The sequence below is a fragment of the Psammomys obesus genome, unplaced genomic scaffold (genome assembly GCF_907164565.1).
Source record: "Psammomys obesus unplaced genomic scaffold, mPsaObe1.curated_primary_1811, whole genome shotgun sequence".
Lineage (NCBI taxonomy): Eukaryota > Metazoa > Chordata > Mammalia > Rodentia > Muridae > Psammomys > Psammomys obesus.
This window is the reverse complement of record NW_026592118.1, coordinates 18,507,108-18,532,878: the sequence shown is the minus strand read 5'-3', so window position 1 is coordinate 18,532,878 and position 25,771 is coordinate 18,507,108. Positions and strand designations below refer to the sequence as shown.

The 25,771-nt window shown below is 40.4% G+C and overlaps 1 protein-coding gene across 1 annotated transcript in view; it reads right to left on the bottom strand.

The window, feature by feature from the left end:
• The window catches only part of Gnai1 (G protein subunit alpha i1), a 78,366-nt gene extending 52,620 nt beyond the window's left edge, over positions 1-25,746 (bottom strand). The window contains exon 1 of the mRNA XM_055612874.1: positions 25,436-25,746. Coding sequence (XP_055468849.1) covers positions 25,436-25,553 — 118 coding nt within the window. The 5' untranslated portion in view covers positions 25,554-25,746. The remainder of the gene's footprint in view (positions 1-25,435) is intronic.
• Between the last annotated feature and the right edge of the window lie 25 nt (positions 25,747-25,771).

Genomic DNA, 25,771 nt, shown 5'->3' with positions numbered 1-25,771 from the left:
AAAGAAAGAAGGAAAGAAAAGAAAGAGGAAAACTAATCTCCTATTCTCAGAAATTCAGTAATAGTGAATAAAACAAACCATCTCCACATACTTGGAAATTAATATAAAATAGAAAACATAGACTAAAAGTGTTCAACTACTCACATTTGCATTTCTTGTTTGAGCTAAGTAGATACTAAGTTAATTCAGTTAGTAGTCAACAGTGAATAGACAATGATGGCGATCCCTCTATAAACAGTGCTTATGGGGATATGTACAGGGCAAACAAAATGTTAGTGCTCACCGATGCTTAGACAATAGCTGGACTTTGCAAACATGTATGAGTTTGCTCACAGCTGTGCTACTACAATACTCAGATACAGGAGATAATGTGATAAGGAAGACTACAGGGCTAGAATTATTTAAACAAGGTAAATCTTGATAAAGAAATATTGATAGAGGTCATCTTGTCCTTCTAGTATTTGAACTCTTAAAGAAAAGAAATAACACCGATATTGATTGGCACAGAGAGATAAATACAGGTTGCAGGGCAGACTACAATAGCCTCGTGGCAGGCTATCAAGCACTCTTCCGAGTCCTCCTTGATGCTGTAAAGCACTTGGCTGCATTCCCTACAACAAATCCAGCTTTGCAAATTATTTCTTCCAAATAAACATTGAACAAAGAAAACTTTTGTAGAGAGGGAATGAACTCTTTTACATCAAGCAAGACACCAATCAATCTATGACTCCAGACACTTTGGATTGTGGTACTCCTTTACCAGAAACAAACCTCCAATTAAATATTCAAAGGAAGAGCACATTTTTAAAGCTTAAGCTTTCTTTAACTCAACATTTGTTGGGTCTAGCTAAGAAGCCTATCTGCCACTATGACTAAATAGCAAGAGTATAAAACATAATTCCTGATTTCCATAGGAGATATCATACTGTTTTAATAAAATAGCCTCATTAACAGACTTTCTAATTGCTATAAGGGATATAATATTATCCATTACAGTTCAACATACTATTCTTTAAAAAAAAAAAAAAACTTTTAACTATTTAACCCAATAATATCTTTATAAATGTATTATAAAAACTATTTTCGCAAATTTATGTGGAAAAACAATCCTGAACATAAAAGAACTGCTGAAGGTATCACCGTCCCTGACTTTAAGTTGTACTACAGAGCTATAGTAATAAAAACTCCCTAGTATTGGCATTAAACAGACCCATAGATCAATAGAATTAAATTGAGGACCTAAACATCAATTCAAATACCTAAGGACACCTGAGTTTTGATAAACAGACAGAAACACACATTGGGGGGAGGGGGAAGCATCCTCAACAAAATGTGCTGGTCTAACTATGTCTCTGTATATAGAAGAATGCAAATAGACCCATTGCAATCACACTGCACAAAACTCAAGTCCAAGTGGATCTTAGATGTTAATATAAAACCAGACACAATGAACCTGAGAGAAAAGAAAGGGCTCAATAGCCTTGAATGCATTGGTACAGAAGACAACTTTTTGAATAAAACACCTATAACATAGGCACTAAAATCAACAATTAATAATGGGACCTCATAAAAATGAAACTTCATGGAACAAAAGATGCTGTCAAATAGCCAAAGAGGAAGCCTACAGAATGAGAAAAGATTTTAACCAACTCCATATCTGACAGAGGTCTAATATCCAAAATATATAAAGACCTCAATAAAATAGATATCAAAACCCCAAATAAGCCTGCTTTAAAATGGGGTGCACAGCTAAACAGAGAATTCTCAACAGAGAAATTGCAAATGGCTGGAAAAAAAAAACTTAAAGAAATGTTCAACATCCTAGCCATCAGGGAAATGCAAATCAAAACTACTTTGAGATTCCATCTTACACCTGTCAGAATAGCTAAGATCAAAAACATAAGTGACAGCTTATGCCAGAAAGGATGTAGAGCAAGGGGAACACTCCTCCATTGCTGGTGGGAGTGCAAACTTGTACAGCTACTTTGAAAATCGATATGGTGATTTCTCAGGAAATTGAGAATTGATCTATCTCAAGACTCAGCTATACCACTCCTGGGAAAATACTCAAAGGATGACCGATTATACCACAAGGAGACTTGCTCAACTATATTCATAGCAGCTTTATACATAATAGCCAGAAAACAGAAACAGAAGAATGGAGAAAGAAAATATGGTACACTTGCACAATGGATTATTAGCTGTTAAAAAAAAAATGACATCATAAAATTTGCAGGCAAATGGATGGAGCTAGAAAAAATGACTCATAAAGACAAACACGGTACGTACTCATTTATAAGTGGATGAAAGCTGTAAAATAAAGGATAACTATGCTACAATCTACAGACTCAAAGAAGCTATGTGGACTGGGATGGGTGGGGGCAGGGGAGAGAGGGAGAGAGTGCAGAGAGAGACAGCTGGAATCAGTGGCATTTGCGGGGGTGGGGGTCTGGAAATTGGGTGGAGTGGAAACTTCCTGGAACATGAGGGTTACCATAGAGAACACCCCTAGAAATAGAGGATGCAGAGTTTGAGCTGGCCATCTTTTGTGGACTGGCAAAGCTCCCAGTGGCAAGACTGGGTGGTGTTTGGTTGATATGTTAACTGAGGGGATCCTGTGGAGATGCTTAAACAATTCGGGACATGGTAGGTCAGTTTCTCTCTCTGCAAACTGACAGCAGGAGCTCCATGGATGAGGACAGCATCCACACAGCTTACTGCATACTGAGAGGTCTAGCTGGTGCCTGCATGGAGCCTTCACCGCCACATTCTAGTCTCTGATGTGGGAAGGTACTCTGCAGGCTACTAAAAAAGCAACAGGAACACCAACCCAGCCAGAAAACCCTCCACCTACAATTTGTGCTGCCTGCAAGATTTGCGGGGGCAATGGTTGTACAGAACTCATGCACAATGTCTGACTTAACTTGAGGCCCACTCCGTTGCATGATTGTGCCTGGATATCCAGGAACCAGAGACTGCATATCCCAGAGACTTTGGGTAGAACTAGCAAACAAACAAGCAAATAGCTGCAAAAAAAAAAAAAAAAAAAATCATGAAATGATTCCTAATGATACTGTTATACTCATAGATAGATGCCTTGTCCAGTTGTAATCTGAGCAGCTTCCTCCAGCAGCAGATGGGAGCAGTACAGAGAGACTCACAGCCAAACATTACCTGGAGAGAGAGTCTAAGCTGAAGGTCTCCATTGGGTCCCTCCCCTTGGAGATCAGGGAACACGACAGAGGAGGGAGAGGAAAGGTGTAGGAGTCAGAGGAGATGGAGTACACTAGGAGAACATGTCCCACCAATTCAACCAAGCGGGGCTCACAACGGCTCACAAGAGACTGGAGTGGCAAACACAGGGCCTGCATAGGTTGGCACCGGGTTCTCTGTGTACAGGTTATGACTGTTAGCTTCTTGATCTTGTGTACTCCTAACAGTGGGAGCGGGTGTGTCTCGGACTCTTGCCTGTCCTTAGGACTCATTTCCTCACAGTGTATGGCCTTGTCCAGCTTCAATATGAAGGCTTTGGCCTGGTCTTATTATATCTTTTTTTTTCCTTGTCATCTCTTGGAGGCCTGCTCTTTTCTTAAGAGGAAATGGAAGAAGAACAGATATGGGGTAAAGGAGAGTTGCAGGAGAAACTAGGAGCAGTTAAGTGTGGGGAAACTGTGGCTGGGAAGTATTGTAACTATTTTCAATAAAAATAAAATAAATAAAAAAAACTCTGGCTTTGATTTGAAATGAATATCACAGTTATTAATCTTTAAAATCTTTACAAGCGAGGAGTAAAATGGGTGGAAACTGATCTATTTTCAAACTCTAACCTCAATGTGAATTTCCCCTAGATACTTAACTCCAGGATGGATCTGACACTATCTTAGCTATATGCAAACCAGCAGACTGAAATACAAAGCTGAACAAAGTAGATATTTTCTTATAGAATGGCATGTTTTGAACATAGAGAAGTTCTTACAATGTCATCTGATTTCCTAATTACTAATGCATGATCCAGAGAACTCAGATCAGCTCTATGAAATACTGGTTTTTAATCTACCCTGATGACTCTCCCATGCTCACATGTGTGAACAGTTTTGCTTCCCTCTCAATTTCTAAATGTCTTCAGTTACCCAAGGGACACAGGAGTGTCAATCCACACAGCAAAAAGTAAACCTGGAGCCAAGGACTGTGCATGGTGTCACTCAGCCCAGACCCTTTGAACTTGTACTTAAATAGAGCCCAAAGGCACCCTAATACACAACCAAGGAGACACAAAGTAACTGACTCACAAAAGTCGAAGGAGGTAGTGTGCAAGGGTGAGACACTAGGACTTTTGCTAGTAGCCACATATTTCCTATGTGTGGTAGGACGAAACTCTCAGGGTCTTACTGAGAACACGGCAAGGGACTCTGAGAACACGGACAGACATAGCAGCTCCACGTCTTGTCACCAGTGGGTACGGGCAGTGATGCAGAAGCGATACAGAAATCAACTCAGAAGCTCCGGAAGAAACTTTAATTGGGTCACAGTGTGAGAGGGAAACCACATGGAAACCACATGGAACCAAGAGCTCAAGGATGATGGAGAGATCCTTCTTGGCAAATCCCAGGGAAGACTAGGAGAAATTCAGAGGTGATAGATTTCCTAAGGCAAAAGATTTCCTAAGATGATAGATTTCAAACTGAGGAAATTGTGCTTTGCCTGTTGTATTATAACTTTTTAATTAAAGGTCACCATTTGGAAAATATTTTAATAAATAGTCAAAAATACTGTTAAATATTAGCATGCCAATTAAATCCGTAAATGCCTCATCAAGAGTTAGGTATTAAGCCAGGGAATTGCTTTTCCACTATCGACAAATGGATTCTAAAGTTTACATAGAGAAACAAAAGATCCAGAGTAGCCCTTGTGCTATGGAAAGAAAACAAAGCTGGAAAACAAAGTAGTTACATCACCTGTCTTCAAGATTCCCTGCACAGTTCTCCTTATCAAAACCATTTGTTTCTGGTCAAAGAATAGAGAAGCACAATCAGCGAACCAAAATACAGAGGCCAGTGGTACAGCCACATACTTCGTCAGTTGACTCTGGACAAATGTAAACGGTACTGGAACTAGACACTCACATGCAAAAAAATAAATCAAAAAACAAACAATGAATCTAGACAACTGTTTATTCTTCACTCACAATAAATAACTTCAAATGTATCCTAGATCTAAATGCAAAAGAGAGATCAATAAACCTCCTAGAAAAAAACATGGAAGAAAATCTACATGCCCTGAGTTGTTGTTGACTTAGTAGACTCAGTACCAAAGTAAGACGTATTAAGTTGTACCTTATCACAATATACACTTCTGCTCTGTGAAGACACTGTCAAGAGAATGAAAAGAGAAGGCTAGAAGAAATTGTTTCCAGCATATATGAATAAAGGGCTATCATGCAAAATATAAAATTTAAATTTTATAATTTATATTTATAGCAATTCAAATAATTTTTAAAAACTAAAACATAAAATGTGCAAAGAAGTATTAAACCCACTAAAAATTAGGCCAATGATTGTTACAGGAGACATAGATAGCAAATTAGCAAGCAGAAAGCTGCTTTTCGTTTAAAAGCATCAGGAATGCACAAATGAGCGCCCCATTCACAAACCTGACAACACGAAAGGGAGGGACCCTATTCATTACTGGGGCAAATGGAAGAATAAGCAGCTACTTTTGAAGAGTTCTGCATTTTCTCTATCATTCCTGTAGAATCCAACAAGTTTTCCCTTTCTGTTGGCAAGGAGTTGAAAATAGGCCTACACAGAACACCTGCACATAGATGCTTACAGGAGCTTTATGTGTAACTGTGAAGCTCATACCATTCCAGTGATGGGTATGGGTACTCATAACCCAGAATGCCACGCACGGACAGGTCATCTGGGCATAGAGAAACCGCTGTCTCCTGCTCAGTGGTAGAATAAGAAATCTATGCCTTTTACAGAGGGATCATTAGAAAACAGTGATTCCACTTTGGTCTTCAGACATGCCGTCTCCCCCATTCACCAGAAGATTGCTACACACACTGAGGCTGTTTCACCCAACAGACAACACCTCCCCTCTCACTGTGAGGTCCACGGTGTAAGAATAGTCTCTCCCTGGTGTTCTTCATTTCTTTAGAGCAAGCTCATAGCACATGCCTAGTGAACCCAGTGAAGTTTTAAGCAGAGTTTGGGATGGTGCTGCACATGATTTTAGCATCCTGAGACAAGCAAGACCTGCACCTTCTCTTCCTTCTTAACGTCACAGGGCTGAAAGGCAGCCTTGCCTACTGATGGGTACATTAGCTTCCTAATAGACTGCTCAGTGACACTGTTTTTTTTTTTTTTTTTCCTCCTTAACATCTAACTGCATAACTCTGCTATCATTCCTCCTGGAATACCACTGCTACTTAAAATTTCAAAACCTCAATTATAATCACTGATCTTTAATAATAAAGACACCAGCCTACTCGCTAACTTTGACACCTTAATAACTACGCATGCAGTCTTGAAAACCAGACTACACGAGATATATTTAAAGAAGTAAGTACATATGAATTTTTCTTTAATTGTGATGAAATCGTCAGATTCCAGAGCAAAAAAAACCAACCTTCAGTAACCACATTCAGAAACCTCTAAAAATGGTCAACTATTCTAGATAGGCCTTTCACACAGCAAAATAATAATAATGATAAAGATAATAATTTTACACATAATTGTGTTGTCTGACCAAAATATAGAATTAGACATATCTTGAAACTGGCATGATAAAGAATATTTACTTATTTATAAGAGGATTGTGATTACAAGCATTTTAACCCTAAATTATGGGCTAATATTAATTCAGATATTTTGTCCTTCATATACAGGGAATTTGAAGAGGACCAAGCACTTCCTTTTAGCAAGCAAAGGTCAACAGTTCAAAAATTACGCAGTCCTAGATTTGAAGACAGTAATTTGGAAAAATCTCTGCACTTTTGCTACACCTTGTAAGTGCATCATGGACAGGCCATTTTAAGATGAGCTCAAAGCAGGTTAAAACCTAAACAACATCCTGCCAGGAGTGGTGTCTCATGCCTTTAATACCAGCACTGGGAAAGCAAAGGCAGGCAGATCTCTGTGAGTTTGAGGCCAGCCTGGTCTACAAAGGGAGACCAGGACAGCCAGGGCTCTGTTACAGAGAGAAACCCTGTCTCAAAAAACAAAAACAGCTTCTCTCTCTCTCTCTCTCTGTCACTCTCATAGCTCACTCATAACTCCTCTCCTCGCCCTTTCTTCAATAAACGTCCTGTTTATCACACAGGAGAGCAAAACCAAAAACAAATCAGAGCAAAATGTTCAATTTATCAATCCATGTTTTTCTGTAATATGTTATGGCTATATGTCCTGCAGTATATGTCGCTAAGGTAAAAATATATTCTATAGAAAAATAACCTACTTTCAAAAATACTCCATCTGTAACCTACTAAACTATAAATCCAATCCTTTCACAATTATATTCCTTTCATAATTCTGGAACACAGCCCAGAATTGCTGATCTCAGAACTCCAGTTAAAATCATTGAAACCATCTAAGTTCTTGCTCCTTGGAGAAAACACCATTTTCAAGTAATATTGTATAGTTTTCATCTCAAACATAGAATCTATTCATGATTTTCTTTAACATAGGTAAAGAAAAACAAAACTTCAAGAACAGTGTAATAATTAAATTATCTATCAGCATGAGCCTATATAAAGGCAGTCTAGTAAATTCTAGTAAATTCTCTCCCCAGCATAAGGCTGTTTGTTTACTATATGGCTGATCTCCATGCTAGCTTAACTTAAAGGGCATGGCTTTGTCTTCTTCTTCTCTTTATGTTCCTCCTAGAGACAGCTGCCAAGATGCATGCCTTGTGTGTCCTGGGTCTTTCTTTCAAAGTCTAATAAAAGTTTCCTTGAGCTCAAAAAAGTATGTGTGTGTGTGTGTGTGTGTGTGTGTGTGTGTGTGTATGTGTGTGTGTAACACAAACTAAAAACTAGAACACGAGAATTCCTAGTAGCTTCAGTCTGGGAATTCATATTCATGTAGAATATCTAGAACTGTCCCTTTCACTAGCCTAGAGAAGTGCAACTAGTCCCTAGGTATCAAGGTCAATTCTAGTCCCCACAACTTAGTCACATAAAATTCACCAAATTCACACAGAGGCTTAAAAATGCTTACAGTCTATACAACTCAGCCACAGGACAGCAGAGTCATAAAAACAAAAACTAAAATAAAGTATCACTTCTATTTATTTCCTGAGAAAATTAACTTAGTAGCTACCTAAAGCTGGTTTCCATGGTAATTTATAGAAACTGGATGTTTAAACTATATATGTGCATAATAAAAAAGAAAACAGAAGTTACAGAAGATAATACTAAGATTAAGAAAGCCTAATAATCTCCATACAAGCAAGCAAATAGTATCTTCCGTTTGGGCTTTTTAATTTCCCTCTCCTTGACAACGGAACAAATGGATTTTGCAGACAGATATCTAAGACTGTAGTTGGAATGCTGAAATCATGGACAAATATGACCCCCTCAAAATAAAGTCAGCAGAATTTTTTCTTGCTATGTTTCCATCACATGAGTGTTTGAGATGGAAGGAACATCTTGCTCAAGCCACTTGCTTCACAATAACCCCACTGTTTTCTCCTACAGTATAACAAACAAACTGTTACAGTACATTCCTGGTTAATTCAAACTTAGAAATGGCTTTAATTTTAATGTAGGAGTCAAAAGCAAGTCAGTTTTCAAGCATATTCAAAGCATTATTAGAAAAGTAATGTGTTAATTTCAGTTTCCTAATTTTAAGATGTATAGTTTACAAGGAAAATCTTAGACCTAGAATGTGAAACTTTTATGGGCAGAACAAGGAAAGTACACAAAGTCACAATGTATCTTTTGATCTCTTCAGAAGTTAAAGTCACAGAATTCATATGATTTTCCCTCTTCCAATCTCCATCATAAACTAGTCAAAACCAGCATGCTAGGACACAAAGACTCCTACTATGTGCCAAATTCTCACAAGTTCAGTATTCTAGCTTCCTTGACTAATGGGAAAGTCATTGATGTTAAAAAAAAAAATTAAATGGAACAGTCTACAATCTATCTTCAGTAAATACAGTACATTAAATATAATTAAGTCTCCCTTCAAAAATTCAGGACATGAAATTGCCTCAGGTTTTGCTTTTAAATAAATTTCACTTTTAATTTGAAATATTTCAGTCCTAAATACTGAAGATGTAAGAGTGAGAGTGAACTTTTATTAACTCTAGTTTTATTCTGGAATTAATTTTCCATATTCTAGTCCTTAAAAAGCAAGCCATACTATTTTAATGTATATATGAGATTCATTCTCACCTTTAAAAAAATCCAGCTAAAACACTTGATTAGGCATGTGTTATTATTCATGTCAGGTCACTTATTTATTTCTTCAGCCATCATTCTTATTAACTTATTCAGCAAATATGTGATTAGCATCTACTCTGCCAAGCCCGGTCCTCATAAGTAAGACACTTGTACATTCATAGTTGTCCACACATTTTTGAAATGACATAGATGAAATGACATTGAAATCTCCTAGATGTGCCAATGTAGGAAAGTACTACATTAGAAAAACTACATCAAGAGGTTGAAAACCAGAAGTCATACCTGAAGAAAAGACAAGACCCAGCCTGGCAATTCACTGGCCTTAGAGCATGAATAAATAAATTAGCTGCCAGTCTTAATTCCCTTCTTCATAACATGACACTAATACTATTTACATTAGCTCTAGAAAACTGAAGGAAAAACAGATCATGAGAAAGAATAGGAAAAGTATATATACACAATTTAATGGAAAATAATAAATCAATGAAAAGGAAACACATACAACATGCTCTTTAAAAAAAAAAAAGGAAAGTAAGATTTGCTTTACTTTTTACTTACCTGTGTATATGTGTGTTCGTGTGTGTGTGTGTGTGTGTGTGTGTGTGTGTGTGTGTGTGTGTGTATGCACACGTCCATAGTGGCCACCAGAGGGCATAAGATCCCCTGCTGCCGGAGTTTAAGAGGTTGTGTTGTCCAGCCTAGGTGCCAAGAACCAGACTGGAGTTCTCTGAAGGAGTAGCATATGCTCTTTATTCCTGAGTCTCTTTAGTGCGTAGACATCATGTACTTGTCAATCACCTTTAGAAGCTGAAACACTGATTGGTTAACAGTTCCCAAACTGAAGGGGCCTTCCTGTACAAGTCTGAATCTACTCCCCAGCACTCAGCCTTCCTTTCCATAAGTGATGTCTCATTTTTCTCTTTTGCCAATAAAGTTCTTGAAGGCAGAATCCATGCTAGACACAGGTTTGGATCCATTTAATCCATATCACAGCCCACAAAAGATAGTAACTAGCTTAGTGGTATCACCAGATAATCTGCATTTCAGCAGTTTAAAGTTGGGGGCAGATAGATTGTTTTGTTGTGGCTTTTGTTTTGGTTTTTCATACCAAAAGGAGGGGAAAAAAAAAAGCAGACACTTAGAAGTACAGTAAGCCTTTGGTTCCTGGCATAGATGATGCCACAAGGGAAAAGAAAATGTTCTGCTAAAGCAGGTGGAACCACCCTAGGATGAGGGTTTTGCAATTTGAGAAAGAGGAAGAGAGTGCAGAACCTTCCAGACATTTAGGAGTAGGCATGAGCATGCAAAGAAGCTTGAGCCTGTGTGACCTCACAGCTAGCACAAAGTATGTGGTGCTAGCAAAACTGTTCCACTTTTTAGTTTGTATGCAATTGTTTGACTTTGCAGTTACGTAAATCTTCAGCTTAATTATGTGTTTGTGTAATTATATATATATATATATATATATTCAAATGATGTTGAAATATATTTAAATCATTGTTAGGGATCAATAAAAATTATTTCACTGAGGACCCAGACACTTGATATAGAAAAAAAATATCAATGTCTCAAATTTTGTTTATGAATTTACATAAGCAGGACTGGAAACAAGTAAAAGGGAAGGCATCCTAGGAAGAGGAACAAGATCAATACTATCTCATATAAAGTGATGTCATATTCAAAACATGGAGGACAGCAAAGCAGAGTCATGGGAAATATGCAGAGGCAAAGTAGAAACCAAACCACACAAAATTTTAATACCATGCTAGTAATTAGGGTGGTGCTCTGTAAATAGTGGGAACTACCAGGGACTTCTGAGCAGCCACTGATAAGATCAAAGCTTTCAATCAAGAGGCGTATAAGCTAAAGTTTGCAGAAGACTAGGTAGGTGACTATCGCAGCAGACTGGCTCTGGTGGAAAAAAATGGAAAAGAAGGGTGGTTACTCCTCTTTTTTTTTTTTTTTGTCTTTACTATTCAGGCTTTACATTGGTTATTATGCATACATACTCCAAATACAGAATTTTTCTTTTCAAATGTGTTTCTTTTAAAACTGTTCAGAAAATTTATATGGTTTCTATGTAATTCCAAAAACAAAATCAGATTCACTATTGCAAAAATAAAAAAGAAGTAACACTGATAATATCCTTAAGTTTGTATTTACTCTGCTTAGAACTCCTTTAAGATAACTGATATTTTTTTAATTTTTTATTTAACTTTTATTAATTACACTTTATTCATTTTGTATCCCCTCATAAGCCCCCCCCTCCTCCCCTCCTGGTCCCACCCTCCCCCCCCCTTTTCTGCATGCATGCCCCTCCCCAAGTCCACTGATAGGGGAGGTTCTCCTCTCCTTTCTGATCTTAGTCTATCAGTTCTCATCAGAAGTGGCTGCATTGTCAGGGTTCTAGGTGAGCCAGAAGAAGAAAACAGGAAACAACCTAGAAACCTGCCACAGAGGGCCTCTGAAAGCCTCTGCCGTGCAGACTGTCAAAGCAGATGCTGAGCCTGATGGCCAACTGTCGGGCAGAGTGAATGGAATTTTATGTAAGAAGTGGGAAATAGTAAGAGTTGGAGAGGACAGGAACTCCACAAGGAGAGCAACAGAACAAGAAAATTTGAACACAGGGAACTTCCCAGAGACTCATACTCCAACCAAGGACTATTCATGGTTACTCTCTTAAGAGGAAGAACAAAGCTCAGGGAACAGGATGTGGAAGCACAGGACGAGAAGACACCCAAGTTGACAGGAATTGGAGTACGATATCAAAATCTGGGTTTATATGTGAAATACTTTTACCAAGATAACATGATAAACATCTGTGTACCTGGCACCTTACGTAAAAGCTGAAACATTACAGCACCTTGGAAGCTCTTCTGATCTTTCTATGAGCATAAACCTTATAAGAGTTCAACACCATTAACCTGGGAATTTAAACAAACAAACAAACAAACAAACAAACAAAGGAACATAAACACAGAGTATGATCAAGGCCATAGACTCTGTAACAGCAAAGTGGGGAGACCTCAGTCATTAATATTAAAATGGTTACATCATCTGTGGGAAAGATCATAATGAAACGAGCCAAAATAACTAGACTGCTTTATTTGATGGCAAATGTTTAAAGGCTGTTTTCTCTACCTCTTGTAAGCTTCCCAAAGATTGTTCCATCCCAAGATACACAGAGCCTGCAACCCATAGATTTGGCGTTCTATAAACATTTGCTAAATGAATCACACATGTTGAAGAACAAGATGTTATGGCTAACTTTTTTTTTTTTTTTCTGAGTAAGCCCAATCTGCAAATGATACTTAGGAATGAAAGAAGCCGATGAACATGGGTTACGTTTGACTGTAAGTATTAAAATTATTAATGAGGAGGTAAATTGTCTAAGCTCCGAATTCTTTTCCAGGTGCAATAAAGATCATGCTGCAACTTTGCAATGGGAAAAAATTGGTTATGAAAAACATGACATGATCAATCATTTCAAGTCTAGTTACTGAAAACTTTATCGGCTAATCTCTCTAGCATCCTCACACTTCCCAAAAGTCTCAATTACCTTCGGTTTTTCTGAAGCCATAAACAGACTAGACAACTTTAAAAAACAAAGTATGTATTCCTCCCCGTTCTGAAAGTTGGAAGTCACAAGGAGAAATGGCCCTGGGGAAATCCAGCCCTTAGGACCTGCCTTGGGCTCCATGTTCAGTTATTATACTACCATCCAGTTTTAGCAAGAATTTTGGGGGGTCGGGGGACGGGACACAGCATTCAACAAAGGATCAACTGCCCTTTCCTTATGTCCAACAGAGGCATTTCATCATGAGCATCAACAAAAGAAAACAGTTGTAACAACTTTGGGGAGGCACTTCCAGCCAGACCAGAATAATCTTATCATCAAAGAGACTTCACATGAAAGTTCTTCCACACATAGGAGATTGATTGTCACTAATTATAATTGTGGGTCAGTTCTCAGGAAATATGTGTTTCCATGGAAGACAACACTAGATTATTTTTCCTCAAAATGTCCCACACAAACCAGTCTCCAGATTCATATCAGAAATGCATAGTATAACAACAATCCTTAAGCAGGAGAGATATTGGCAAACATGCAGGGTGCGTATATGAATGGAAAAATGTAATGAGCACTCACCTTATAGAAGGCACTTGTTAAACCCTATGGATAAGATTATGTGAGGTTTAATCAATGTGGAGCAAAGAAGGCGACGCCTGAAAAATACTGATGAGAAGGCTAAATGTAAAAATCCCAGGAAGATCATCGTCTTCAGGGCTGTGCTTCTCATGCTGTGGACTGGCCTGTGGGCCCGAAACATGGTGATCCCCTGGGTGCTTGAGAAAAAAAATGCAGACTCTCAGACCCAATCCTACACCTTCTGAGTAACAATCTGAACGTGAGAGCTAGCTCAATTACACATACCCATGTTATAAGTTTAAGAGAAGAAATTCTAGGAAATTTGGGCTGTCACTTGTGATGTAGCAGGGATGGCTAAAAGGAAAAACTGCAAGAGAAAAAAAAATTGTTAAAAAAAAATAAATAAAAGACCTATCTTCAGAGCAGGCAGTAGAGAATGGCAGTAGAGTAGTATTCAAGGCTAAAGAGAGGGCACTGTGGTTAGGAGTACATGATCCTCATGAAGCTGACTTGAGATCCATTCCTAGCACCCACAATGAATGTCCCACAACAACCTGTAGCTGCAGCTCCAGAGAGATAGGTGCCTTTTATGTCTACTGCATTCATATACACATACCACACACACACACACACACACACACACACACACACACACATTTAAAAATCAGATAATGTTGTTAATGTTTTGAAATCTGTTGGTGGGCTTTTCCCTCCTCTTTTGTACTTAGAAGAATAATGGGGAAAGAAGCAGAAATGAGTGTCACCCAGATGGAGATGGAAGAATATCCAAGTGGCCTACTTTCCCAGGCAACCTGCTTGGCAAAGCCTACAAGCTTGAGAGGTAATCAGTAGCAAAGGCAGAAGGCAGATGGGGACAAGCAAGGCAGAGTCAGATTTCTCTCTTCCTGTCTTCCCTGGGCCAAAGTTCTAGAGGTAACTGGCAGGCCAGGGAGAAGGCTCTATGTGGTCTGGTGGAGAACATGGCTAGGAAGGGCTGAATTTGCAGCTCCCAACTTCACAGAACCTGTGAGCAATGAACACAACGTGTGACTCTCCTGAGGCCTGGAATAACCAGGAAACGCAGGGCACTCAAGACAGTTCAGGGCATAGATTCCCTATGACGGCCCTGCAGCAACAGGATTCCTGGGGAAAACAGCAACTGGGGAGGACCACAGCACCCACAATAATAGACAGCCTGTAAAGACAAAAAAAAAAAAAAAAAAAAAGAGGTAGCCTGGCTGAAACAGAAACAACAAACAGTGGACTAGCACATGCAGTGACAATTCAACGGGGTTTGACAATAGGTAACAATTACCCTAGCACTGGTGATATATCACCAGGAAAGTCAGTAAGGATACCCAGCAAAGTACCAGGAAACTTCCACACTTAACATGTCAAAGATTGGTGGAACCATCAACTATCGAAAAAGAAAGAAAAAAGAGAGAGAAAGAAGAGATGGTGTCTAAACAAAGATGAGAAATGTTGTCCTCAGTCTTGATTGAATATTTGGTGTTACGAACCTTAGAAAACCCCGCCCTCCTTCTGCACTCCACAAAACTCATTGGACAGTGAAGCCATCACAATAGGCACAATGCTCCCCCAAATAATGCACTGTTTCATGTGGACCCTTGCACAGGAGCGACAGAGGGACACTCTCTACTATGAGATGGCATCAAGACACTCTGAACAGAACTTCTCAAACGATGTATGAGCAGTAGACAGTGATTAAAAATCTGGAAAATAAAAGAAGCAAATAAGCAAACCTAAGGGTTTAGAGACGGTTTTCAGAAATGGCAATGGCACCATTAAAAGTCAGCATACTAAAAAGTAGGCTAGACTATTACTAAACAGATGAAATGAACCCTAAAGATACAGAAGTAGCAATAGGAGTTATGGAAAAGGCCAACCAAGGTATAAAGTATTTCACTCAAGAGAAGGAGAGAAAAGATAAAAGATGCCATCTCTTTAAATAAATACTGATAGGTGCAGTTACATGCGTGTCTCTCACAGCTTCCAGATGTGTGAAAAATATCTATAATTTAATGCTACTTCTACATAAAAAAAATCCATAAACTAGTAAGATCTGGTGGTATATGTCCTTAATTCCAGCTAATTTGAGGAGGTTGAAATAGAAAGGTTACAAGTTCAAAGCCTATAGAGGATATAAAGTGAATTCAAGTCCTTGAGCGGGAGAAAACAAGAGATAGGGGTGCAACTTGCTTAACATCGGTGAAACCATCAATTCACTATGCAAAACCACCAAAAAGGGAAAAACAACATCTATTCGTAATTGACTAAATCATCATTTACAAGAAAGCAAAATCAAAATCAGAAGTAATCTCATATTATGAGAAAGATTTAAAATTATTAAGGAAAATATGAATGGCGTTCTTTGCCTCGCATGACTGTAATGCCAGCATGAGATGAAAATGTTTAAGGACCAGGACACAGGAGTCTTGCAGAAGTGTGAGGATGCCAGAGAGGATGGAGGTGGGAGGCTGAGGCAGGTGAGGATGAATGACGGGTCAGGTGCAGAGTACTGTGTCATCAACAAATTTACCAGCCAGACCCCGAGTGTCGCCATGACACATACTGGCATACACTTTTTGATCCAAGTGACTGCGAAGATCTGTGGAAAGTCAGGTCACTAATGTATGTGAACTGTTTATAACATACAAAATGAAAAAATGCTAAAAATTGGATTAATAGCAGAACCACCATCAAGTCACATATAAGTTTTCTTCTAATGCCTGGTGTATTATATAATGATATCATTGCAGCTTTACTTACATTACCTGTGTGTGTGTGTGTGTGTGTGTGTGTGTGTGTGTGTGTGTGTAAAACCCTGTGACACACGAAATTCATGTGGCTTAAGACTGCCAAATGAAATACAAGTTTCCAAGAAGAAAAATAAATAGTGTAGATTAGGTAATTAAATTCTAAGAATAAAAGCCAAGGACCCCACCGTGGGAGCTCAATGCAAGCAGGAAGCATTCCTATCACTCCAGGTGAACCTTAAGGGACTCTTACTATAGTTTATCAAAAAGTACCAACACTCTCAGGTTTAATAACTCATCATTTAAAATAAAAGCTACTACCGCTTGTAAGAGATGCTTCTCCTCTCCCAAAAAGGAAATTTAGGATAGTTCCAGGGTTTTATTTGAAAAAACAAACTCTGGACTCAAAAATTTGGTAAGTTTCAGGATGATTTAAAATGTTTAGGACATAATCAACTCCCCCAGGGAAAGGGCACATTTCTCTGAATCCATCTAAATGGTGTTTCACAATGTGCACTTAGAGGTTTTCTAGATTTAAAAATAAAAAAAGTCTAAAATGAAAGTATGTGAGAAAAACATAGCATCTCTTTTATCAATGAGTAAGACAAGGGAGTTAAATACTTTTAAATCAATTAGAAAGTCTTCCATTTTTAAAAAATTCATCTTTACAGATCTCTAAACAGTGTAAAACTGTTAGTCTGGTGAAGTACCAGTGAGGGGGCTGATAACAGAAATCCAAGCTCCACAAAAACCTGAGGTAGGATCACAAGTAATTAAAATTGATTTTTACCTCTAGGAGTCTTTGCCATGCACATATCTTTGCTAAGAAAGTCAACAAAACGATTAATGTCTGAGACAGTAAATGGTTCAAATTGTAAGACAGGGCTGAAACCCCAGTGTTCATCACAGTTTCTTTCAATTAGGAACTCATGTGTATTTTCTGAGAACTTCAGTACATTAACATTTCTGTTCCCAGCCCCATGAGCTATATATATTTATTATTCAGCATCTGTCGGAAATGGAAGTTTAAAGGACTTGGACTACTTAAGGTTTCAAGAAAAAAAGATTGTCTTGAGAGTTCTCAGTCACCTGGCTTCATTCTGGATTGCACCCCTACAAGGTTCAATAAATCTAAGAAAATAAAACTATTCACCAATAGCAAAGGGCCCAGTGGGATTCTAAACTACCCAGAGCTCCCAGCCAATTAATTTCAACTATGCTCAGAAAAGCACAACAAAAATTAGCAAATTTCTAGCCACAGCAATTTATGAGGAATTCTGCAGTACTAAAATCCCTCAAACTGAAGTGTACCCCACTATTAATTTGATTCTCTATCTCCCCCTTGTGCCTATGGGAATTTTAGTCTTTTAATAGAACTATATTATTTCTCTAAACATACCCGCTAAAGCTAATACTGATAGCAAAAGCATAGGACATACTTAATAAACACAGCCGGTAATAATTCCTACTGCTTAAGGACAAGCAGCCACAAGACAGCACATTGTGGCTGAACCCTCAGTATACCCTGCTGATCTTCATGTTATCCTACGTGACACACAGCTATGACAGTACATGCTTCCTTAGGTGACTGCATAGGTCTTACAAAGTCAAATGTGAGGCAACCACGTAACAATACTGCCCAAAGCGAAGAACTGAGAATAAACAACAACAACAAAATATTCCAGCCTGTCACTTAATTTACCAAATCACAGTATTTTTCTGATCATGCAACAAGAATCTATCCCGCAACTACTTTTTACAACTATGTAAAGAATAACATTACGTGTTAGTTACATTAACAAGCAAGATATGAAACAAAGGTAAATGGGGATATACTAGGTCACAGTTCATTCCAATCACCCCAGATACAACAAGAATGTGCCAGTTCTTTCTGCAGAAGGCCGACTAGCCACACCTAAGGTTGACTTCACCAGTAATGGACAGAAGGCTACCACAGACCACCCCATCACATAAAAACGTCCCATGGGATTCATTCTCTAAGAGCCAATCTGACAGATCAAGTCAACCAAGATGTTTTTTAAGTCAGTGATTTCAGTATGGTGCAATCAGGAAGATGATCAATTTAGACCTGATGATCAAGAAAAACCTCACTGACAAGGCAGAGAGAGAGAGAGAGAGAGAGAGAGAAGCTAATCTTTCACATTACAATTTGAATATAGTATCATGAGTTCAGTACAGAATGCCAGAAACCAGTGTCTTCAGGTTCCACAGGTACATAAATTATGAAAGACGACAGAATATAAAATTACAACCACTACCCATTTCCTAGTGTTATACATAAAGTACCAGTGGCGATACCTGGCTGATTGGGGCTGCTTTAACACATGCCTGACATGCTACAGTCTGAGTTGCTCGATGTACACACTACAGTGAGTTCTCTCCTAGCAAGGGCTCAGAAGAAAGACAGAAGAATGATAGATTTCTTAAAAAGTCATCTCAGAAGTATCTGAGTTCTCAGGCAATCACTGTTGGAACACACAGGTACTTTAAAGGTAGTGCAGAATGCTAGGATGGGAAGGAAAGATATTTTGTTCAGAACAAAAGTAAAGGGGTCCTTGTTACAAAGAGTTAGAAAGCTTAATTGAGTTGAGTCCTATGAAAAAGTAAGGTTAAAAGCCACAAACTTGGATATTCAGATGAAAAGACCTCATCTTCTTATGTACTGTGTATAATACATATAATAATAATAATAGTAGCATATCATTACTATAGTATTATAGGTGTGTTCTGTTTCAGTTAGCTTTTTCCTCCTTGCTAAATATAATAAAATGATAATGTTGCGGAAAACATGAAATAATACTGTAAGACCATTGAAATTCTATGAACAAGGAACAGAATGATACAACTACCAGCTGCCAACAAATGCTACCACCCAGTAAGAAGGAGAGCCAACCAAGGGACACAGCGCAGCACGGTATCCATGGTGCAGACACGCAGCAGGCCTCTCCCTGGCCTGGAGACCTGGTGGAATTTGGGCATGCTAGGAGAAGGACTCTTTTTAATTCCTTCCCTATGTATCTCATCTTTAATGGGGGTGGGAGGAGTGTCTAGAACTGATGACCTCCTCTTGTCCCATCGTTACACTGTGAAACAGACAACTTGCTTCGTTTCTTTGTTTTGTAGGTCCTCAAATTACTGAGGATAGCTGCAGTCTCTCCCATATTCAGTCATAAGCCCTGGCATTTCCCGCTGGTGTTGTGAAGGGCAGAGACTCTGGAGATGATGAGGTGACGACATTTCATATGCAGACTGGACTGGAAAGCTTGGCAGCTACACACTTGGTTGTGGTAGGTACAGGGAAAGGCCCAGTCAAGCCCTGTAGTAGAAGTTTCAGCTTCTTTAAAAACTCCGTTATGTTATGTAAACAGGTTTTTGTTTCAATCTTAAGTGTGGGATAAGAAGTTGCTTTTAATTTGTCCACAGATGATAACTGCCTCCAGGGAGCAGTTGGGAGAGGGGCGTGGTCTTTTCCAGACAGTTAACAGCCCCATGTCGGCTTGGAGACGTACATGCTCTTTGCCAGCTGTAGGGTCCAATTCTGAGGATTCAGAGAGGGTATAAATATGAGAGTCCAGAGAGAGAAGTGGTGAGCGCTTCCAGGAGAGGATGGACTTAGAGAAGGCTTTGAGGACATGGACAGAGAAAGAAGAAGGTTGATGGTTACCTGGACTGCTGTATATCCAGACAGTAAGACTGGTATTGCCCAAAAGAACCTGACCTGACCGCCCTAACCACCAAGAACTAAGTCTAAAGAGGGGTACATCCCCTCTCCCTGCTAACCTTTCTTTCTCTGACCTAAGGTTGGAAGGTTGGAAGGTTGGAAGGGAGGCAGAGGCTTAAGGAACCCCAAATAAAATAGAGTTTAGAAACAGCGCCTACACAGCCCCATGCTTAGAACCTATGAATGTTGCCTTATGTGGTAAAATAAACTTTGCAGGTATAATTATAAATCTTACAGTGGGTGTGTCAGCCTAGAATTTGTAGGTGAGCTTGATGCAGTCATAAAGGTTGCGGTAGGTGAAAAAGAGAAGCAGGGGAGGAAAACCTTACTGGCTACTTTTGGCTCTGAAGAAGTAGATGCCATGTTTTCATTGGCGTATGAAAACAGGCAGCTGCCCCGAGAGCAGCACTCTCAACCCGAGCATCACAGCCCATTTGATACCCCTTTTTCCCAAAAATATGCACATTACTATTCATAGCGGCAGCAAAATCACAGTTATCAAATAGCAACGAAAATAAGTTTATGGTTGGGGGTCACAGCAAGAGAAAACACAGCATTAGGAAGGATGAGAACCGTTGCTCTGGGGCGTGTGCGGAAAGCCAGGAAACAAAGCAATCCCTAGAACCTCCAGAAGAGACTTCATGTCCACATCCTTATTAACCCAGTGGAAACCTGTTGGGAATTCTGCCCTCCAGAACCCCATAATAAATCTTCTGCAGTTTGAAGCCATTTAATATAAACCAATAAACACTTGTTTTAAAATTATTTCCTCCTATCTGCATTGCAATTTCTAAGCATCACTTAAGGAATTATGGCAAAAGGCGCCTGAACATTACAAGATAACGCTGTTAACCGTGGTTCACAGGCTCAAATGCCATCTGGTATCTGAGACTCACCAGTGCCTTACCCTAGGGAACCACGCACGGAGTAAATGCATGCCAAGACACGTGACCAAGAAATATATGACCCAAGAATGTGGCCAAGACTCTCCATTCGCCTCACACGAATGTGTTGAACTTAAATGTTCCAAAGCAATGAGAACAAATAGCAAAATAAACATTAAGGTTGTGGGCTGGGTACTCAGCACATCTTTTCAAAGCTTACGATAAACATTTTCAAGTCTTACCAAAATTTTCTACCGAATTCTACACGATATCTATTCTGTTTCCGAAGCCACTCACTATATCCTATAAGGAAGCCAGCACAGCTCCTGTCCTTGATCCATCTCACAGGTCTCATGTTCTCGATGAAAAGAGCCCAAGCATAAACACTTAAGCAGAAGATGTAGTTCTACCAAAAAATAAAAGCAAAGCTCTTAGAGCATCAAGATAACCAGAAGAGTAGACCCCTGTCGTTCTCTAACATTTATTAGCTTTATCAAATAATATGTTGACTGTGAAAAACTCATTATCACAACACTCTTCTTGCTTTTAGATATCATTTATTTATTTCAGTCATTTCACATTTTTACTAGTCCTTTTTCTTTGATGCTGTTTGGCTGGTATTTATTCCTGCAGATACTGGGAACTTATGAAGTATATATTCCTGAATAATTTTACATAATTCAGCACACATTTGCACATGACAAAGTAAAGGGACTGTAAAGAAAGTGAGGAACACAGTGAAAACATAAGGACTTTGCCCCTCGGCGTGTTCACGGTAGGGCTGTAAAGAAAGTGGGGAACATGGTGAAAACATAAGGACTTTGCCCCCTGGTGTGTTCATAGTAGTTGGATTCAGGCAAGGCAAAAGGCTAAACACTAGACACCAACCACATTTGATCTGTGCTAAGGGCTCCTGTTGGAGGAGTGGAAACCATGAAAAGATACAGGCAGAGGCGAGCCGAGTCTAAAACAAACATTCATTCTGCATACAATGGAGAAGTCAAGAAAAGTTTCTGACGGAGCACACAGCATGATAGGAAAGAGAGGCAAAAGGGAAAGGTCTAGAAGGAACAGAAAATCCTTCAGCAATGAGATGATTCTGTGTGAGCAGAGGGAGCTTGGAGCTAGAGGGAGGATGAGAAGTGGAAGATTCAAGAAAAACTCAACATATTGAAAACAATCACACAGCCAGGGGCTCCTGTTAGAATACCTACTAACACAAGTAGACCAGGGACTGAGAAGCACAAAACTCAGTTGGAAATGACAGGTCCATCTGTCCGAAGAAACAGCTGTTTTGATAACTAAGACTCTGGACCCAACCGTAAAGAAAGAGGTAGAGCAGCGCAAAACTGAAAGCCAGATGAAGCCAGCACTTCTCAGCTAGGGAAGTCCTAGTGCCAGTCCAAAGGAAGTGGAGGGATGATGCAACCGAAAAAAAAAATCCATCAACAGAAGACTTCAAACTTCTCACCTGTCTCCCCCATCCCCGGGGCCCGGAATAGCTAACTATGGTAAACGGAGGGATGCAGCTGTGGTTGCTGCTCACTTGTTTGTGGAAGTGGGTACTGTGAAGAGGGAACTGTCTGGAGTAATAAAGGGAAATAACACTCAAAGCTTCGTAATGAAATTACAACTGAACAATCAATTCATAAAAGTGCACTTAAAAAAAATTAGTCCCTTTTATCCTAGAAAAAAATCATCACTAAATACAATTTAATAACAGTAGTATAGCAAAGTCTATAGAAAAGCATCCTAGCTGAAATCCTACTGACCTTAAAATAATGAATTCCAGAATCTCAAAGTGTGATAATATAGGATATTTTCCTCTGAAACAATTATCCATACATAGTGGAAAGAAAGCTAAGTGTCCACCCCATCGACGTAAGCATCTTAACTTAGTCAAATACTAAAAGCTGAAAACTAAGCCTTAAGTGAAAGACTTAACGTGAACAGAACCCCAATCTGATCCTCTTCCAGTCATTAGACCAGACTCGGTCCTCTCTACTTGTTTAGGCCTAATGCACTGGGCGTGGGAACATCGACGTGACTACAACTTGAATAGTAAATATTAGACACCTGGCACCCAAATATTTACTAGTTATTTGCAAGTCTCATTTAAGAATCTCTCACTTCAGAAGTTTAAAACAATGTATTCTTTCATTAAAAATGTAATGCAACCAGATAGACTGTTTTAAATGCTTTATGCTTTACGTGTTTTAAAATAACTTACTGAGGAAAAAAAAAAGAAGATAAAAACACTCGTCTAGACATCGACGTGACATTGGTCACATCTAGATGCATCTCAGCTGACCAGCTGTCCTGTGTTAGATGGATGGCATGGGACTGCATGCACAGGGCCTTAAACATGCAAACTCTGGCCAAAGGTCATAATTCACAGCTATAATCTGATTTGGGGAAAAATGTTTTCAAGTATTACAAGAATTAACATTTGTGAAATAAGGGCCTGGACTCTCAGAACTCTCAGCAAAAGGGGAGGGCAGATTAAGAGTAAGACAGAAGAGAAGTAGTGGACAAGAAGATAGGATTGGACTGCAATTCTAGACAGAAGCTACAGTTGTAGGGAAAAGCAAAAACCTCAGAGTTAGAAACAACACTGAAAGGAACTCATTTGCCATTTGCTTGTTTATCCTTTTAGAATCTTTCTTAATGCACTAGATTGGAGGAGTAAGTGTGGCATAATTTCTTCTGAAAATCAGGACTCTGATACATCTCTCATTAACCCTCCCCCGACGGTTAGAAAGATCAACTTCGGCTGTATATCACACACTCAACTATATTTAATTATTAATCTAAAACAGTGGTTCTCCGCAGAGGTAACATTTCTGCCTCCAGGGGGCGTTTGGCAACATTTTGGGAGATTAGAAACGTGGGGCAGCGATTAGCATCTCATGAGTGGAGGGCAGCATCTTTGCTGACCATTCTACAACACGCAGTACTAACCAAGTCCAAACCGTCTGAAGCCTGCAGAAACAAAATTCTATTCTCCGAATCTTTCTTAGTTGTCTAATTAAAGATAAGTCGCCACCACCGGAGGGCTCATCTTACAACTGCTTCAAGTGTGGCGGATGACAGCTCCAACTAAGAACTATACTGCAGCCCCCTAGGACACTCACAGCGGGTGCACTGAAACCACAGGAAAAGGATTTTCTAACCCTTTATTTCACGTCTATTGTAAATCACCGAACTGGCCTCTACCTGGCTCGGGATCAAGTTGTGTCTGGTCTGTGGTCAATATTCTAAAAAGCCGTCGACCTCGTGGAAACACAGTATCTTTTGAATACAAAAACTCAGGTCAGTCCTATTTACAGAGAAAGATTTACGGGGGAGGCTGTGAAGGGTGGGGAAGAAAAAAAAAAAAAAACACCACCCAGATCTTTAAAATGCAAAGTTATTTCACAGTTTGCTTGCAAAATGACTCAGATCATTATTACTTTTAATCATGCCAAGTTTGCTTCTTCTAAGCCTACTAGTAATGGAGAAAGAACGAAAGAACCACCATCTTTCTGCAGTCGTTAAACCAATGAGACAGGAGCTTACTAAAAAGCAGTTTTGTGCAGTAATGTTTCTCTTTTATCACAACTGTGAGAAAAACGCAAGCCATCGCTGGAAGTGAAAATGAAGATTCTAAGAAACCTGTCATCTGCCTAAATACCTAGCGTGTGGGAGGAAAACAAACAAAAGGAAACCCTGACTCACAGATCTAAAAAGCCATAACCTGTAAATATTTTCCTTATATACTGCTCAATCAAAATCGGAATTTACTCTTTTTTTTTCCCCCTTTCCGTTCAAAAAACTGGAAGAAAGACCTGCACATAGGCTTTCAGCAAAACAGTGTTAAGAATGAATAAAAATACCCTGATGTGCACCTGTCTACCTCACCGGGGCGAGCACCGCAGTGGGCGACCCTGCGCTCTAGAACGAGCCCTTCGCACCTGTCAGGGCTGCGTTCACCCGCGAAGCATCTTCATCTACTATGGGAGCCAACGTGAGCCAACTTTGGTGGTTTCCATCCCCCACCCAGGCAAAATCCAGCACCCAGAGCAGCTCTCGTCCTTACGCAGGGAAAATCTCCCCGGCGCTCTCCTCCACTCGCCCAGTCGCCATACGAAGTTGGCAGGTGAGATCACTGGGACCCCACGGAGGCCCCACAAAGAGAGCCCCGAGGCCACCCAACGCGGCACTCTCCCGGCGTGGGCAAAGCACAGCGCGGCACGACACCTCTCTCGGCGGGGTGTCCGCGGAGAGGGCTCTGCCTGGCTTCCCGGTCGCGAATTGTCCCTCATCCGGGGAGGGCAGAGCTCAACTTCAAGGCTGGGGTTCCCACGCGTCCCGCCGCCCGGCCACGCTCCAGGCTGCCCGTGGGGTCGCGCCCCAGTCCCCGCCGCGGCCGCCGCCCGCGCCGGCTCCCCGAGGACCCCCGGCCCCGGGCCCCGTCCCCACTGCCGCGCTCACCCAGCAGCAGCAGCTTGACCTCGCGCGCCGCCTTCTCGCCGTCCTCCCGGAGGTTGCGGTCGATCATCTTGCTGCGCTCCACGGCCGCCTTGTCCTCGGCGCTCAGGGTGCAGCCCATGGTGGCCGAGCGTCGCCGCGCCCTCGGCGCCGGGGCCGGCTGGCAGCGCGGGGAGAGGCTGGCCCGGGAGGCGCCCGCCGCTACGTCCTCGGCTCGGGAGAGCCGGAGAGACGGGGTCCGCGAGCCCGCACGCCGCCGCCGCTGCCGCCGCCCCGGGCGGCCGTCCCCGCCGGCGACACTCCGCGATCCGCGCTCGCGAGTCCCCGCGGCCGCCGAGC